At 39.1% G+C, this 16,976-nt stretch overlaps 1 protein-coding gene across 4 annotated transcripts in view; it reads right to left on the bottom strand.

Annotated features, from left to right (window-relative positions):
- Window positions 1-16,962, bottom strand: part of TPCN2 (two pore segment channel 2) — a 33,116-nt gene extending 16,154 nt beyond the window's left edge. The window contains exons 1-13 of one of the 4 annotated variants that reach the window (XR_011328214.1): window positions 16,782-16,962; window positions 14,519-14,583; window positions 13,143-13,219; window positions 12,281-12,458; window positions 11,472-11,588; window positions 9,533-9,639; window positions 8,534-8,606; window positions 7,806-7,874; window positions 5,365-5,464; window positions 4,998-5,063; window positions 4,557-4,621; window positions 1,467-1,564; window positions 1,065-1,146 (exon numbers count right to left, since the gene is read on the bottom strand). Coding sequence is in view for 3 of the 4 variants with exons in the window: in XM_069804105.1 (XP_069660206.1) it covers window positions 1,065-1,146; window positions 1,467-1,564; window positions 4,557-4,621; window positions 4,998-5,063; window positions 5,365-5,464; window positions 7,806-7,874; window positions 8,534-8,606; window positions 9,533-9,639; window positions 11,472-11,588; window positions 12,281-12,458; window positions 13,143-13,219; window positions 14,519-14,583; window positions 16,782-16,893 (1,209 nt within the window). In the remaining variant the exon portion in view is untranslated. Of the gene's footprint in view, window positions 1-1,064; window positions 1,147-1,466; window positions 1,565-4,556; window positions 4,622-4,997; window positions 5,064-5,364; window positions 5,465-7,805; window positions 7,875-8,533; window positions 8,607-9,532; window positions 9,640-11,471; window positions 11,589-12,280; window positions 12,459-12,952; window positions 12,975-13,142; window positions 13,220-14,518; window positions 14,584-16,781 lie in introns of those variants that run through there. The other 3 variants (XM_069804105.1, XM_069804106.1, XM_069804107.1) reach the window with 3 other exon arrangements.
- Between the last annotated feature and the right edge of the window lie 14 nt (window positions 16,963-16,976).

Here is a 16,976-nt window from a genome sequence, read left to right as displayed (position 1 = left end):
GTTCTAAGGAAGTTAGTGCCTGAATGGATGGAATTATTTCAAAAATTGGAACATGATGAAGACAGTTCTATAGCATGCTAAACACTAACTGCAACTGTAGCAGACACAGCAACAAAAGAAATGGAAAAAACCCACTAACAACCAAAAGAAAAACTAAAACTTGGATTTGCTTCCCTAACTAACAATGCAAGGGACAGCTCAGCATAACTACAGAGCAGGGTATTTATTTTCAGGCAACTCTGTTCACATGTCCCCTATCCCAGGCAACAACTGGAAGCAATACACGCATACCTCTTCATTCTACTTCCAACCTTCTTCACATTGGAGCCAGCCAACTGCTGATGCTATAACCATCAGCTCTGAACTGCCACTTCCTTTTGGCAGAAGATCTTACAACATGGATTTTCCAAATCCTGCTGCAGTGTTGTTCTCAAAAAGCAACATTACCTTTAGATAATTTTTCCTGAAACCACACCAATAATCTCCATATCTCTTATTAGAGCCAAATAATTTCCCTAATCTCTGAAAATCATGGCATGAACAGTACCTTTAATTAAGTCTTCAGTTAAGCAAAGCCACTCTCCCTTTATCCTAATACAAGTATTAATACCTACAGGGAGCCGTACAACTAAAATCCAGTGGAAAGAGGCATTTTCAAATGGTAGAGGGAAGCTGCTATAGACAGCAGCTCTAGACCACAGTGAGAAATGCCTTGCTTCCAAAGAGAAAGTAAAACAAATGAAATAATTAGCCCTGCAAAAGAAGAGTTTTCATTAGTCTACACCTCTCTACAGGTAAATGCATTCCTCATCACACCAACCAAGGAGTAGAAATCTTAAGATGAAATCACTGCCTAGAGACTGTTTTTGTTCTGAAGACCAAAACATAAACAGACACTGAACCAGGCCTCTGTTCACACTTAAAGAAAGCAGCATAAAGAAAGCTGAGCTGAAACTACTACTCCTAGATCAATGGCATGATTAAGGAAATTTCAGTTTCCACAGCTGTCCCGTCAGAGCGTTTGACATTCACCAACATAAAGACTAGGAAAATCCAGTTCTTACTCTCGTGATGGCTTGCTTGCAGCGACAATCCATTTCAACTTTCTGCAGCACTTGTAGTAAGGCCCCAACACTGACATACGACCTATTTAAAAGAAAACAGGATGGGCCCTGAAACAGGTAACTGTCTTGATGGCAAAAAAAAGCTGTTGCAAATGCATTCCTGCCTCTTTCCCTTTCTGAAAAGCAGATAAAACTAGAAGTAGAAATAAAAAGGGAACAGACCCCATAAGAGTCCCAAACTGTGTGTTATAAACATCCAGTTAAAGAATAAAAATAAGAGATGAGCAACAAAGTGCCATTTTTCAAGAAGGGATCCTCAGTAAATATACTAAACAAAGGAGGACAAGCAAAAATCTGCTCTCTTCTCCCAGACAATCTACTGTTTCAACATTCTTCACTTACTGTTGTGCATTAGCAGGAGTCTCTTTCAGGGAAGAAAGCACTTCAAATGCAGCCCGGATTCCCAGTCGCCTCCTGAAGAGGGAGGACTGAACCGATTTCTGGACAGTAAGGAGACAATTTACTTGCACTTGTTTAAAGAAAATCCAACCATACGACACAAGTAAGACCTGTAAAATACTTGCCGAGCCCTTAGAACCTATTGCAAGTCTCAGAAAGGGCCATATCTGTTCAACTAAAATATTTTTTTTCAGGACGGCAAAATACTGTTTTCTTTCTCCCACCACCAAAGTCCCTGTCATTAGCCACTAAATCTAGTTGTCCAGATACTGGGCCCAACCTGACAGACACTCCACAGTTTAAAAGGAATACCATGAAGAGTCGTAGGCTGAAATCAATTAAGCCCATTCCTACCAAAAGGACTTGGGGAAGATCAGGGTTACCCAGCTCCTCGTGCAGTACTATGTCCTATGGTCAGATAATGTACTGATCCTCTGGCACACAACCCAGATTTGCGATTAGAGATCAGAACAGGAGACTTCCCTAGGCCTCGCTCCCTTCAAGAACTCTGTGTACGAGAGGGAAGGAAGCAAGCAAACAAGTCCCTGGAGTTCAAGTAAACATCCAGGTCACAGTTTATTTTTAATTCTGGATTGCATAGGCACATGCCTGTTCTGGACACAATGGCAACAGCAAAGCTCGAGTGTTCACAGAAATTCATACTACTGTGCAAAGATAAGTTAGACAGCTTGTCCAACTCCAGCTTCTTGCCAAAAAGAAGAAAGACAGAGACACAGTTTTTCATGCTTCATTTTTTTCCCCACAGTAATCACTTTCAAACTCAGCTACTTTATTGGGAGTCAAGATTATGGCATGCTCTCACATAGGAAAGCAGAAAATTGAGAAAGATGGGAGGAAACAGAGCAGGAGTAAAGAATTACAAAAATTCCTCTTTCCACATATTAGGTTTAAACACCCCTCTCCCACAAGAGGGTGGGGGCCATTCCTTTTGTGTAATATTGCCTAAGGCTTACCATTCAACAAACTTAACCTTCTCTCTGGAGCCCTACTAGAGCAGCTATTATTTCACTTTTCCCCCTCAAGCCCTCAACTCCACTCCTCTCAAGGGCTGAATGAACTATTGAACTACGTAAGTAATGAGAAGAAACTATAACACTATATATAAAGGGAGAAGTAAACAATGAAGGAACTATAAGACCATATGTAAAGCAAGGGGGAAATCACACCCAATATCAAAGTCACCGAGTTTCCCCTGCTCCGAAGCCTGAAGGAAAGTATAGGCATGAGAAAAGACCAGTTGGAATGTACGCAGTCAGGAACCGCTCTTCATTCCAAGCTACAGAGGCCATCACTGTACTGGCAGAAAGGGAAAAAAGCTTAACATACAGCCCAGAGGCTTAGCTGTCAGACTCCAGTGCTTTTGCATAGTGCTACCCTGACTCAGCTTTACCAAAAACATTGCTGTTGACTGTGAATTTTTATAAAATATGCAAGAGGAAAGTAAAGCTGGAAGTGAAACTGTTGAAGAACTAACTCAAGACTTGAGAGAAAAATTTCACCATGGAAGTTACAAAGCTCAAATAAAAAACTCAAAACAGTTTGAAGACAGTTTGATCAAGACTCAGCCTGTTCTGAGGAGCAAAAGACTGACAGCTCCCTTTTGACTGATAACTGCCTGACCAACGATTCAGTTGTGTGCCATCAGTGTGATAACCATTAATACTTAGCCTAGCACTGTGTTATTTCTACTAATCTACCAGGTGTGTTAACTGCTAAGCAGCAAGGTGTGTTAACTGCTAAGCACCTTGGATGTTCTGTATTCATTGCTGGAGATAAACCCAGTTCTAGAGTTCTCCAGCTGCACCCATGCAGCCTCTTCCTGCCACCACCTATCCAGTCAGTTACTACTTTTTGTAATAGCAATAGGGAAGTCACAAATTTAACTTCTTGGATGAAGTACATTTTATTGGAAGTAACTGAGATGATCTTTCATTTGACTGACTTTGCTTTCTAAAATGCTCTCGCTTCAGCTTATTACAATTCCTCCTAGATTGTTCAACTGCACTATCTCACAAAAAAAACAAAAGCACGTACATTATTTCCTGCTAGGGGAATCCAGACTACACTCCCAGTTGGAGACTAAACAACTGGTGTACGTAATGCAACAATGCACATCGCACAGCTTGTTAACAAAGGAAAGAAATCTTTTAGTGATGAGTTTAATCATCACCACAGATTGCACACTCCTTGAAAAACATGCAAAAGTACACTGACTTTGTCAGCTTTTACTTCTCTAATAGAGACACCTGAATCAAAAGAGATCATTACACTACAAATGAGATTCACATTCCACAAAATGGAGAGAATCACATATGATCAGGCATCTTCCAGAAGCACATTAAAGTATTACACGGATGACTGGTATTGCATGGAGGGTAAGCACAGGTTCCTTTTATTTGAGACTGAATACTACCAAGAATAACTACTATACCTACTGGCAACTGTTTCTGGTACAAGTCAATTACAAGGCTCAAGTCCATCTTTTAGAGGCAGCAGACTGCCCTAATCATTCTAACATCACACCCACCCATCATGGTAAGGATGCAGTAAAAAATACCAAACACAAAGATGTTTTAGTCAGTGATTCTTTTTTATTGAAGGCTTCTAATGGTGTTCTACTCAGAGAAATTAAATGCTACAAGCTGCAACAATAGCTACTCAAATAGTACAGCAGGTTTTCTTTTCAGAGACCAAGTTTAAGTTACTTGTTCACTTGTCCTTGTTCAGTTTTATAATAGTTTGATCCCCCCTCCCCCCCCCATAACAGTCAAAGTTGCAGATACACAGCCTACATGGAAGTATACAAGCAGGTAATTTTGTCATGGAAGGGGATCAAGCTACAACAGCATAGATGGGGAAAAGAATCTACAGGAAAGAGCCTTTAGTATCTTAAAACCGTATCTACAACTAGGATGGGCACACTGCTTTAACACAGTTGAAAACTTTTAATACTCAGGGCTTCACATTGTTAAGGCTATGGTAGAAGACAGAAATTAGGAATACTTTACTCACCAGAAGGTATCCTCGAAACTGGTTGTATATTATTGCTGTAAGCAAGTTCATTAGAAACAAGTTGCCTATCAGAGAAAAAGAGGCAGTAAGAATTATTAGTATACATATCTGTTTCTCAAAGAAGTTTCAATGTATATAGTAAATCAGATGTAAAATTTAAAAAGGATTAGGTTTTTTGTGTTTGATTTCCAAAATGTTTTTAATTTTTGAATATACTGTAATGTATCTACTCCCCTATGATACATTACTGAAAAAAACCCAAACCATAAGTACCTTCCATAAGAATTATCTTACAAGACACTACACAGTAATTGGAAGAAACATAGAAAAAGAGAAATTTATGATTAAACTTTCCTAGAAAAACAAACCACGCTGCAGCTGGTAAGCACAAGTGTCAAACTTAAAGTGCATTTAAATTACTGAAGACAAGAGGTAACTTACCTAATACAGTGAAGAGTATGAAGAAGATTGAATATGCTCGATTCTTAGAATATGCAGGAATCATCACTGTATCAGATTTAACAAAAAAGGAAATAAGAATTTAATGCTTAAGATGAAAACTGGAGAGTTCTATCAGTTTTTGACAATTGCCAAAAGCTCTTATATAGCTCCACTTTAGAGTTGCATATATAATTCCAAAGGAAAGGCAAGAATCAAGTTACTAAAGGCATGAAAAATCTTTACATAACCTTCCTCTGGTTGTACTAAGAACTATCAGCTGAAACAATAGTTGTAGTAGCCTGAAGATAACCTTACTCTATTACTCTTTGAAAAGAAAGACAAGAGTTATTTCTGAAAGACTGCTCACCATCAGGATTATTTGCAGTAGTTAGCAGGACCAGCAGTGATGTCAGCGACTCTGGCAAATTCCGGAAATACCCCACCCACTCCTTATCCTGCTGGCCATCCTAGTCAAAGAGATGCTCATTGTTAGAGAAACACTGAAGATTCACTAAGACTGTCTTACGAAGAAAAGGGAACAAAAAATTTTAAAAAGAAAAAAAAAGAGATCAGTGAACAATTTATTTCTTACACACACAATCAAATCTACCCCATGAAAAAGCACGAGACAAGCATAAAAAAATAGGACAATGTGTAGGAATACAGTGCACTCACTTCAGTTATTAACAGCCGTTAAAAACATAAGAACAGAAAGCTAAGACATACACAGGAAGCTCAATAGAGAAGTCATGTCTAGCTAGCGCCTCAAATCCAGGAAGAACAATAGTGTCACAAACAGACAATACAGGAATCTGAAGCCACCCTTGACTGATATAAAAAGCATCACCTCTCAGCCTTCAAGAGATATTAGTGTACTGGAGATAAAAAGATTCCCTAAACATGATTTAAAAATAAAAAAAAAAAAATAAAAAAATCACAGACTAATACCACCTTCAGTATCAACTTGTATTATAAAATTTAGCATAGAACAGAAGCTGCTTCCTTTGTTATTCCAGCTACAGCATGCTGTAACTTGGCATAGATGGAAACCTAACCACCTTGAATTGTATACTCTTGGCCTACACTCCAGGAGTTGTCCAAAAGTAGAATACAATTTGAGGACAATATTAAAATAGATCTTGTCTGCACTGAAGAACAAAAACAAAACAGCTTCCTCAGTAATGAGGAGCTCCCTCAGTAACTACTGTGTTACAAAAGATCCTTGCCTATAGATGTTGACCTCCTCTCAAACACCTACAGCTCGACTAGCATACTCTGTGCATGAAATGTCTCTCGCTTCCCCTTTGACTTTCAGACGGAAAACTTAACATCCTTTGAATTAGTTATTTGCACAAAAATTAATACCACTACTCAGACCAGAGGTTTTCCCCTTTCCCCAGTTATCCCCTTACATACTGAAGGGGCTCTGTTTAATTACAGTAACATCTACACAGAACACAGCCAGACAAGTTTTAGGTCTCTTTGCAATAACGTACATGAAGATGTACTTAAAATATGAGTACAAGTATAGTCCTCATCTTATTTTAGAGGAAATAAATATTTACAACAAATAAGATCACACAATATAAAGCAATACACTATAGCCAGCATTAGTGCACATTACAGGAGTTGTTGGGCAGGTGGAAAACATGCAACTGTTCTGTTTTGAAGAGAATGAAGATTCAAAATGCTATGTGCAGTATCAATGAAAACATCACATAGAGCTTAAACATATTGGGAAAAAAAACAAAAGCAAACAAACAAACAAACAAAAAAAGATCAGTGCTACAGCACCAAAAAAATATTTGCAAATACTTTGGTAACTAAGGTCATAAAAATTATTTTGTGGCTCAGTGGAAACATCAGATGATCTGCTAAAGCTCTGATAGTATCAGAATTTTCATAAAAAACACACTGGGAGGCTGATCTTGCATCATTTTACTTTTTTCCCCAAGTTCAAGTAGAGACAGCTAGAAAAAGATGCAGAGTGCAAACAATACAAACACAAATCATGCAGCACAGAACAAACAGCCCTTGAATTTGCTGCAAAGACTGGAAAAAATGTACCTCTAGAGGACATACACAAGACAAGGCAAAAATCTAGAGGCATGAATTTCATTACTAAATGTATTTTTAGAACTCGCTTCCAGTATTTTGCCTGGTTAGATACAATTAGTTTGAAAGGGTATTAGACTAGCAAATCAAAAAAGGAAAGAAAGACTGCTCTCTAATTTGTTATTTTTCACTTAAATATATACAAATTTGACTGGTTCAGGTATACAAGTTATATTCCCATCTGCTGGGATAGCTCATAACTAAAATTAGATGTGACATACAGAGTTAATACAAAGATTCAGCATGCAACTAAACAAAGGGGAAAAACAGAGCTCTGCTTCTAATTTCAGAAATTCTATGACATGGGAATTCAAGGAATTTGCTGATTGTAAGGAAGACTAGAGGCAGGCTCAAGTGCAAATTGCAGTAGGAATGAAGGTGCTAAACTGAGATTAAGGAGAGGACTAAAATTACTGGGAGAAATACGCAACAAATCTCTGTGCTCACAGGAGCACAGTTATAGAAGGCCTTAAAAAGTAAGGACAAAAAAAAAATCCAAGTATGATACAGTAAGATACAGGAAGTTTAGGAGAGAGGGAACATACCAAGAGCACTGGAACACAAAAGTGATTTTTAACCACAATATTTCAAATTTGCTTTTCGGAAGCGGGAAGAGAAAAAACAGAGGAAGAAACAAAGAGATCAGAAACCAAAACATCAGAGTGCTGCAGGCAAAACCAGGCAAAAACCTACCAAGGAATGGCCAGGGATACCAGTATCGGAAGATAAGAAAACACAGAAGAAACTAAACTTAGCAAAAAGCTAGATAAGGAAAAGGTAAAGAGAAATGAGTGATTATATAAACAAAAAAGTGACAAGATTAAGAGCTTTGGACACAGAACAGCATAGGTTGTTTCAACAAAAGCAGAGAAAGTAACTCAAAAGATCAAACTGGAGAACTGTATAAGGAAGTCTCTTGTATAAACAGACTTTCAATTTCACACCCGTGATAATGGCATCAGTACCGGTAACATGCAGGACCATAAACAAAGATGTTGATCACATTTTAGTATGGAACCATCTAACTTCACTCTGAGCAGTGGAGCTAGATTGATAAAATAATATGCCACAGCATACAGCAAGAGTCAAAGATTTCAGTTGTGGAGTAGGAAGGAGCATTATCACTTAAGCAGCAAAGTAGAGACTGGAAAAAATTCTTCACTACAGGATGAAGAGATATTAACACTATTCTGAGGGGCCTTCTAATGCACGCTTACAGAAACAGCATGGATACTATGCACAGGTTAAATATCCCTAAATGAACTTTAAACTCATCCCAGTAAGCTTGACAAGGTAACATGACCTTTTCGAGGGAAACAAGTTTCACTAGTTGGATTATAAAACTAGACATGCAGCAGCTATGCAAGTAAAGAAAAAACCAAAACACTGAGATCTACCAACACATAAATATAATTGGTTACCTTTGTTCGAGCAAACAGCAGCATGGCAAACATGGTAAAGAGAGACAGATGAACAGCTAGTAGTAGAACAACACTGTTGGAAAGAAAACGTATCATATGCATTAATACCAACTTTATCTTATTCTTAATACCCTCTGCTAAAAATGCAAAAGAATGCCATATAAAGAAAACCATGGGTATTTTTAAGAAGCTATATGGAGTTAACAGAAGATGATCTAAGCTTTGATTCAGAATAAGAATCACACTTGTTCATGACTCCTCAGCACGAGCTTAGACAGTTGTGAGGTCAATGAGATTTTAACACTTGTTTTGCTAAAGTTAGGACTGTATTTATACCCTCTGGTCAAAATACAACATCTTGGCTTGCATACACCTTTGATCCCCCTGGGACTTGTTAGTTAAAAACTAACAGGCAAGGCCAGTGAGTTCTATAAGCTGTACATACACGCAACCCTTGTCACAGGAAGCGATCTCTTTCAAAAAGCATCAAGCTGCCTGGTTACGATTTCACCAGTGGGGTTTCCCGTTCAACATTTCTAATGACAGTAAAATTTAACACATATATGGCCAAAACCATTTAGAAATGAAAAAGCTGAAGCACTTTGAAGGTATAAAGAAAGAGTTATTTGTTGTGTGGCACTCATGACTGGAAGACAAGTACATGTGTGTCTACCCATACCTCTGAGAAGCTACACAGCATAGACCTTTGCCCAGGCGATGCCTCAGTTCTTCCCTTACAAAAGGGCTGTATGTAACACATACAGAATTAAAAAAAAACACTCAACTAGCATCAAAAACCTTATCTGGCACATACAGAGTCACATCACATGCATTCTAGAGAAATTTTACAGACTAAAGGAACCAAAGGGTTAACACAACACTTCATCCATTACTACCAGATCTCACCAACCACTTAGCTAGACCATCAGGTGTCACTGCAGAATACTAATGGTAACTACACATTTGCTGTGAAAGGAGGTTTTCTATGCTATTACCTACCTTGCCATTTCAGGCAATGTGCTGTTGATACTTTTTAATGTTTTCTTCATCATAGAAGAATTCTGAAGGAGAAAGAAAGGACGAAGAATTCTTCTTATTCTCACATCCTGTAAAAAACAAGACAATGGATCAGATACTGAGTTCCCATAAGACTAAACACCACAAATATTTTTCATACAAGTTTGTCAAAAACCACTGATACACGTATCAACAAAGTCAACAGTGTAACATAAAAAGGCTGTCCTCAGAAGCTAAATTTGTCCCACTGAAGTCACAAAGCACACAAAAGATTTTATACATACAGGTGCCTCATTAATAGCTTGAGAGATTGCTTTAAAAAAGCACATTGCATTTCAATAGCCTCATCAGGCCACTAATTATAAACAATCTAACTTCACTGCTGGGTAGACAAAACAAGCAGGTCAAGAGATGGCATTTTAATATTTTCTGCCAAGGTGCATTTCAAGAAGGGAATTAATAGCAAACTACTTTCAGTAACAACAGATGCACATTTTGAAAATAAGTGCTTGATTTCAATTTTCAGCCTTTTTATAATTAAAGGGCCTGCTAATTACCGATCATTTTCTGCCTCTGACAAGACTCAAACAGGTTATTGCCTTTATTTTCCCTAACATACACTAAAGCAATTAAGCTGTTTGATTCTTGCATTCAAGACACTTGCCAGCCTTCAAGATACTTCTGTGACTTATCAGCTACTTGAAGTATTTCACCATCCTGCATTTTAGGATTAGTCTTCTCAAGGCCACACATAACAACAACAAAAAAAAATCACTTTCTTCCTCACTATTCCCTTGTTCGTACATCCCAGCAGTTAAAATGCTCCTTCTGCCACTGCTTTGTATGGGAGGCTCCTGTTCAAACTACTTGTCCGCCATCATACCCAAAAACTTCACAATCACTTCTTCCCCATGTTGTAAGTACAATCTTCATCCCAGACAATTAAATTCTTTCAGCCACATTATATTTATTTGGCTTGAATATGAAAAGGACATAGGCATTTTTCTTATAGTTAGATGCTTGTAAGCTTAAGTGACATGTTCTTTCAACATTTTAGGATCATCTCTCTGATAGTACATCACATCCTGGTCAGCAGTGACCAGTGGTCAACTATGACCACTGAAGCATGAACAACTAAACAGTGTGTTACTAATAGTTGCAACTGCAGCCAGCCTAATCCTGACTAATACAGCCAATAATTTGAAATAGGATTGAAAGTTATCTGAAGATAAATGAACAGATAATGGCTTTGACACAAGAACATAAGAAGCAACATTCAACATTTCTGCCTCTTTCGCTTCCCAGCATTTTCACCAAATTAGTATTTTCTTAATGATGATTGTAAGTGAATAACAACTAATTTCATGCAGAGTTGTCATGGCAGAGAAAATCAATTGACAGATTGCAATATTACCTAAAGGAGGACACTTTCAGAACTGTTTCACAAAACTGACATTCCTCTCAGGACACAATTGTTTTGAACACAACACAGCTTCATCTTAGAAAGCAGTTATTAAACTACACAATTACCTTTTACTTACACATCACTACATAGACACTGCCGTTGAATCAAGAACATCATTCTCCAACTGTATGACAGAATTGGTGCTATGCAACCAGAGTTTCCTCTATACTCTTTGACTGCTGACAGCAACAAAGCCTTATTTAATTTTACCAATGAACTCACATCTTATATTAAGAATCAAAGAGAATCCCTTGAGAAGCTACATTACACCAAACATTTTCTGTGTTTCAGTGTATTTACCCAGCTATCAAAGACCAAAAATGAACCACCTCACCCTCTTCCCCTAATTCTCCAATATGCCACATACACCCTGCTGACTATCGCTTTGCAGGTTCTTCTCCTTTGCCACTCTCCACAACTAAGTTGCTGATTGTTTCTGCAGAAAGCAATTCTTACCTCTGCGCAGAGAAAACTCAGTGATACAACCCAATCAGTAAGGGAAACAATTAATGTCAGTATATAAGCCATTAGCCATTTATTCTTCCAAAATTCTTCCCATCCAATTAAGTAACTCTGAAAACAAACAAACGAACAACTTACTTTAATAATAAATTCTAATGCCCTAATAAGTCAGCACCAATTGTTTACCAAGTATTTGTAATTTTACACCAGTGTCATAAAAAGCTCCCTGAAATCCAAGCACAAGTACATGGATCAGAGAATTTTTCTAGAACTAAATAAAGGTCAGTAAAAGTGAGAGGTACACACAGTCCACACGAGAGGAATCCTTCAAATGCAAGAAACATGTCCATTTAATAAGCATAAAAAGATTTTCCAGAAACAAACACCCAAAGAAAAGCTCAGTTTCTGACTATTTCTATTTTGTTTAAATGAACTGGCATATATTTGATTATTATATAACCCAATTTTTATAGCCTAATACAAGCAGCTAAGCCGGAACCATTGTATTATTAGCAAAATTCATGTCACTGATTCCACACAAACAGGAGTTTATATTTCTTAGGTTAAAAAAAACAAAAAAGAGGCAGTAAGTTTCTTAATTCAGGAAATATGCACTTTCTAATTTCTCTGAAAGTAAGGCTTTAATAAAGCAAAGCAACCTCATCATGTAAATCCAAGATCTGAATAACAGCTCTACTGCATTTACCAAAATATAAAACGGAGAAAAGCCACACTGACTATACCTACTGAGCTGCACAACACACCTAGTATTTCATTCAATACGAGATGAACGTGATGCTCACCTTCACAGATACATCAACCACGAACACAAGAAAGCAAAGAAGCTCAATGCTTTCTGTTAGACCACACGGAGGATTCCACGCAGGAAGGCGGTATCGTACATCTGACGTGACAGTAAGCGAAGAAGGCTTTTCAATGAAAGCCAAAGCCAGGATTATAGTGATGGTTAAACTCAAAATCCTGTTTGGATAGAGATGAAATTTAAAAAACAACAACAACAACAACCACCACCACCACCAAAAAAAAACCAAAACAAAACAACCAAACAAAAAAAACACCAAAAAACCAAACACAAACCAAAAAAACCCAAGCCCCGAAAAACACCAAATCCACAAAATGAGTCAAAAGAATAACAAAGTACTTACAGTAAAGCAATTTTCTTAGAAGTAAACCAAGCTTTATAATATCGTATTTAACACAAATGGGTTAGATCAAAACGTAGAACTTGATTAGCATGCTGTTGCCTGCATTATAATAACATAACTGCTGACCACCAAATTAACCTTAGGTGGTGTTCTTTTGAAACTAACAGCAGCAAGCAATCTTACCACTATTTAACATGTTTAGAAATAGACACCTGGAAAAACTCAACACACACTGCTGTAAAACATGCCAATAGTCCATTCATGCAACAGTCCTACAGCTGTTCCAAAGAGCCATCTACATGACCACACTTTCATATAACTTGTTGCTTTCCACTTCTATCATGCTCACATGTAGTCAATCCACTTGCTTCCTACAGTAAGTTCTTATAAGGATAAAAGCACGATTATCTAATTATTTAGCAAAAAAGAAAGATGAAGAATAATTTTTTATAAAGACTTACTCCTAAACAAAAAAGCAAAAAGAATACCAAGTTCTTACCACTGGCAAGTTCTTGAATAGTACCATCGATAAAGCCATAGGGATTTGGAGTCCACACGGTGATTTATAGATCGATACTGAAGGCGGAAAGCAAAAAGGATAATTCAAACATTACATTCAGTTTGTCTCAAAGACAAAGATCAAGTTACCAAAATAAACCAAATTCTAACTAACAAAGCTCAAGTCTTGAGATAATTCCAGTTTCACAATAAGATAAAGAAATTATTGTACAAGTTAATAAAGTGTCAGTCATCAATGACCATAGCTGTAGCCTACACATATGCAACGGGAAAGATTTTAACGAAGTTTTCCTAATCTAAAGACCGCACCATTACACAGATAATCAAACTGTGTGGCAGTCATCTGAAGCAAGCATTATCACCATTACAAATAACAACATCTGTAATAATTCAGTGCCTACTCTACTTACTTGCCAAAATGGTCCACCCATTTAGGTTACCTTTCTAGCATTCATTCCATTCACAGATCTTCTTTTGCCTTTCTCCTCCAAAAAGCCACAAGACGCAAAGAATTTAGTCCTGAATACAAGAGACCTCAACCTAGGTCTCCAAACAAAACACGCTTTAAGTTCAAGGAAGTACCCGTGATTCTTCAGAACGGGCCTGCTTTTGCTGAAGTCTGCTCAGCCCCTCCTCAGCAGCTGCTCCTGGGCTGCTGTTACTCTGCCTCCGCTGAGAAGTATCCGGTTCCAGAAAGGTGTGCATACCTTAAATATATCTGATCCCCAGAAATCTCCCAACCAAAAGCTACCTGAATGCAGCAAAAGAGCTCAAGAACTGCCCTCCAGCATTCCCACTACCTGCAACTAATAACTGGGAGATAACAGTATCTAGGAATCTGCAGTAACGGCCAGTAAAGGAGAGACAAAGAGAGAATGAATATTTCCAAAGGCACTAAGTACAGCTGAAACAAGAGTTCCACCTTCTCGCTTGAAGCTAGCCTTAAACTCTACCAGCTCTTTAAGCTACGCAAGTAGTCACATTTAGAGGCAAATTACAGCGTTTGCTCAGATAGTTTCTCACAGCAGTAAGGCCAGTCACTCTCAAAAAAATCCCCAAAACACAAACTCCAAACCAAAAACCACCCCACAAACCAGCATGTCTTTTGACAACCTTGAAGAGAAGACACTATCTATTTCATTGTGTGGAAAAACATGTTTCTCCTAGGCAGAAGTTCACTGAAACTTGCATACCACAGGAATTTGGATTTCTAATTTTGCTTTGGAAATCAAGACAGTATTACATGGAGTTACCTGAACAATGTTACCTGAACACATAAAAACTTAAAAGCTAGCAAAATGTGTGACAAATATCCAGCATAGGAAGCATAATAGCTAACAAATAAGTTATATTTACCTGTATTGCATCTTCAATAAATACTACAGCTTGATTTATATAAAGGTCATTATCAGTTCCAGTACCTATGAAGTTTAAAAAAAAAAAGAAGAATCACTTGCTGTATTTTGGATAAAGCCTACAGCTTGCTTATTAGTTAACAGAAGCTCCACAACCGTGGTTCTCATGGCAAAGGGCACTGTACACACACAAAAAGTAAAAAGAAAGCTCCTGCCACGTTTGCTCTGTCAGCAGCACTGTGCATTAAATTAAATAAATAATAATCATCTCAAACGCATCATGCATCTTTCTGTATTTTGTGTACAGGTTCTCTCTTATGTTTAGCTTAAGTAGCTAGATTACACCAGTAGTTAAACAGCTATCACAAGACTGGAGTATTGCTATACAAAGTCCTAAGTTACATGCATCGTAATGGAGCTTCAATCAAATTATTCTTTGACAAAGTGTACAGTCAAGTGAAGCTGGAAAAATCAGAGAAGAGTATTCTAGGCATTTTTACTTTTGTTTAATAAAGGTACTGAGGTTTAGATCAATCTTGTTCTCTCCAAAACCAACAGAAATCTCCAGTCAGATGAGAACAAAATTAAGCCCTTTTTTAATTTGTCCTGATAGTTATTATTATCATACCAAACAGATCAGAGTTCAAGACACAGAAAGGGGTGAAAATACACAAAGTGAAATAAAACATCACCAAATTAGTTACTATGCAACATTTCAAACCCTGTTACTAAGCAGTCCATATGAAGATGTATACATAAAGGCCAATCACTCGCGTTCACTTGAATTAGGACCTTTAAGTAACCCACCTGGCAATTAAGACAACAAGAGAGACAAAGGCAGTTATGGCCAAAATGAGAAAGAAAAAAAAAAAAAAGGAAGAAAAAAACCCGAGAAAGCCAAGGGGGCTAGAGATACGAAAAATACGTGCTAGTGTAACCTTCCTACACCGGGGAAGAGGCCCAAGGAGCACTTCATACCATCCCCTCTCAGGAGACAGCAAACACAGCACAGGACACAGTGAGAAAGAGTCAGTCACAGGGCTAGCACAACGTTCTCCATGCAATGCCAGGAACACCACTGATCTGAGTCCCAGACGATTTTATGTTCCACATGATTCAGTGGCATCAATTTTCTACAAAGACTGCAAACAGTTTTTAAATGTCACTATTTATCTGAGCGTAAGCAACAACACTGTACTGATTGTGATATGAACCACGGTGCAAGAAGACTGAGCATAAACAGGAGACAAGCCAGGCTCATGCAATAAAGATCTTACCTTTTCAAGACATGACACACCAGTGAGATAAAAATAAAGTTGTTTAAAGGAACAGTATTAGTTAAAAGGATAGCAAGGACAGCAAAAGCTTTAGGTTCTTGGAGCACACACCAAGCCTAGCGTTGATCCCAACAATTTTGAAGGGGCAGAATCGAAGCAACTGTTCTTAATATAAAACAAAACCAGGGAAATTACCAAGAAATGGTTACTTTAGCAATTTCAGGCTGTTTTTAAAAAAAAAAAAAAAAAAAAAAACTAAAACAAAACCCACACATTCTCCCTGCATGTTTCCAAGGATGTCCAATTTATTCTGCAATTCTTAGTCACAGCAAGTGACACTTAGTCACAAGTGATGATTAAAGTACTGCTCAGTTTGGGCGTGCAGGATCTCTCCGAGACCCCACTGCACTTTTGACTCTGAACAAACAGGGAACAAAAAGAGAAGGTTCACGTAAATGATGCGATACCCTGAAAACAGAGAACCCGAGGTCACCAAAGGAACCTTTCCTGAGAGAGCTGAGAAGTCTGACCTCTAACGTTCACTGAGTTAGAGAAAAAAAAAACTTGTAAGCACTTAAAAAAAAAAAAAAAATTAAAAAAAAAAAATCAAGCCTCAGGCTGAAGCAGCCCAAGGCTTGTGCCTAAGGTCAGCGATAGCGGCTCAGCGTGTTCAACCAGCCAGGGCGGCCGCAGCGGGTCCCTCACAGCCGTCCCAAGGTGGAGCTGCTGGCAGCAGCTGCCGCCGCCGAACCGCCGGCGGGCCGGCAGACCCCCGCCGAGCCCCGGCCCCTCGGCAGGCCGGGAGGGGCTTCCTTCTCCGGTACCCGGCCCGCCCGCCCCGCTCCGGGGAGCGGGCAAGCCTTGAGGGAAAGGCGAGCCCCCCGCCGCCGCCGCCGCCCGCCTCACCGCCTCAGGCAGCGGCTCCCTCAGCGCCGCGGGCTCGGCCCCGGGGCACGCCGCCGCCGCCGCCCGCCTCACGGCACCCACCGTCCTCAGCGGCGGAGCGGGCACCGCCACCGGTCCGCCAGAGCCCCCGTCGCGTTCGCCAGCTCTGCGGAGGCAACAACGGCTCCGCCTCAGCGCCGGCTCCCGCCTCCATCGACAGCAACCGCCGCGTTCCCTCCGCACCGCCGCCGGCAGGGGATGGGACGGGACCGGGGCGGGCCCCTCCCGCCCTGGGCG

This window comes from Haliaeetus albicilla, chromosome 16 (genome assembly GCF_947461875.1).
Source record: "Haliaeetus albicilla chromosome 16, bHalAlb1.1, whole genome shotgun sequence".
Lineage (NCBI taxonomy): Eukaryota > Metazoa > Chordata > Aves > Accipitriformes > Accipitridae > Haliaeetus > Haliaeetus albicilla.
Note: the sequence above shows the minus strand (reverse complement) of the source record. Positions and strands in the feature narration are given on the sequence as shown.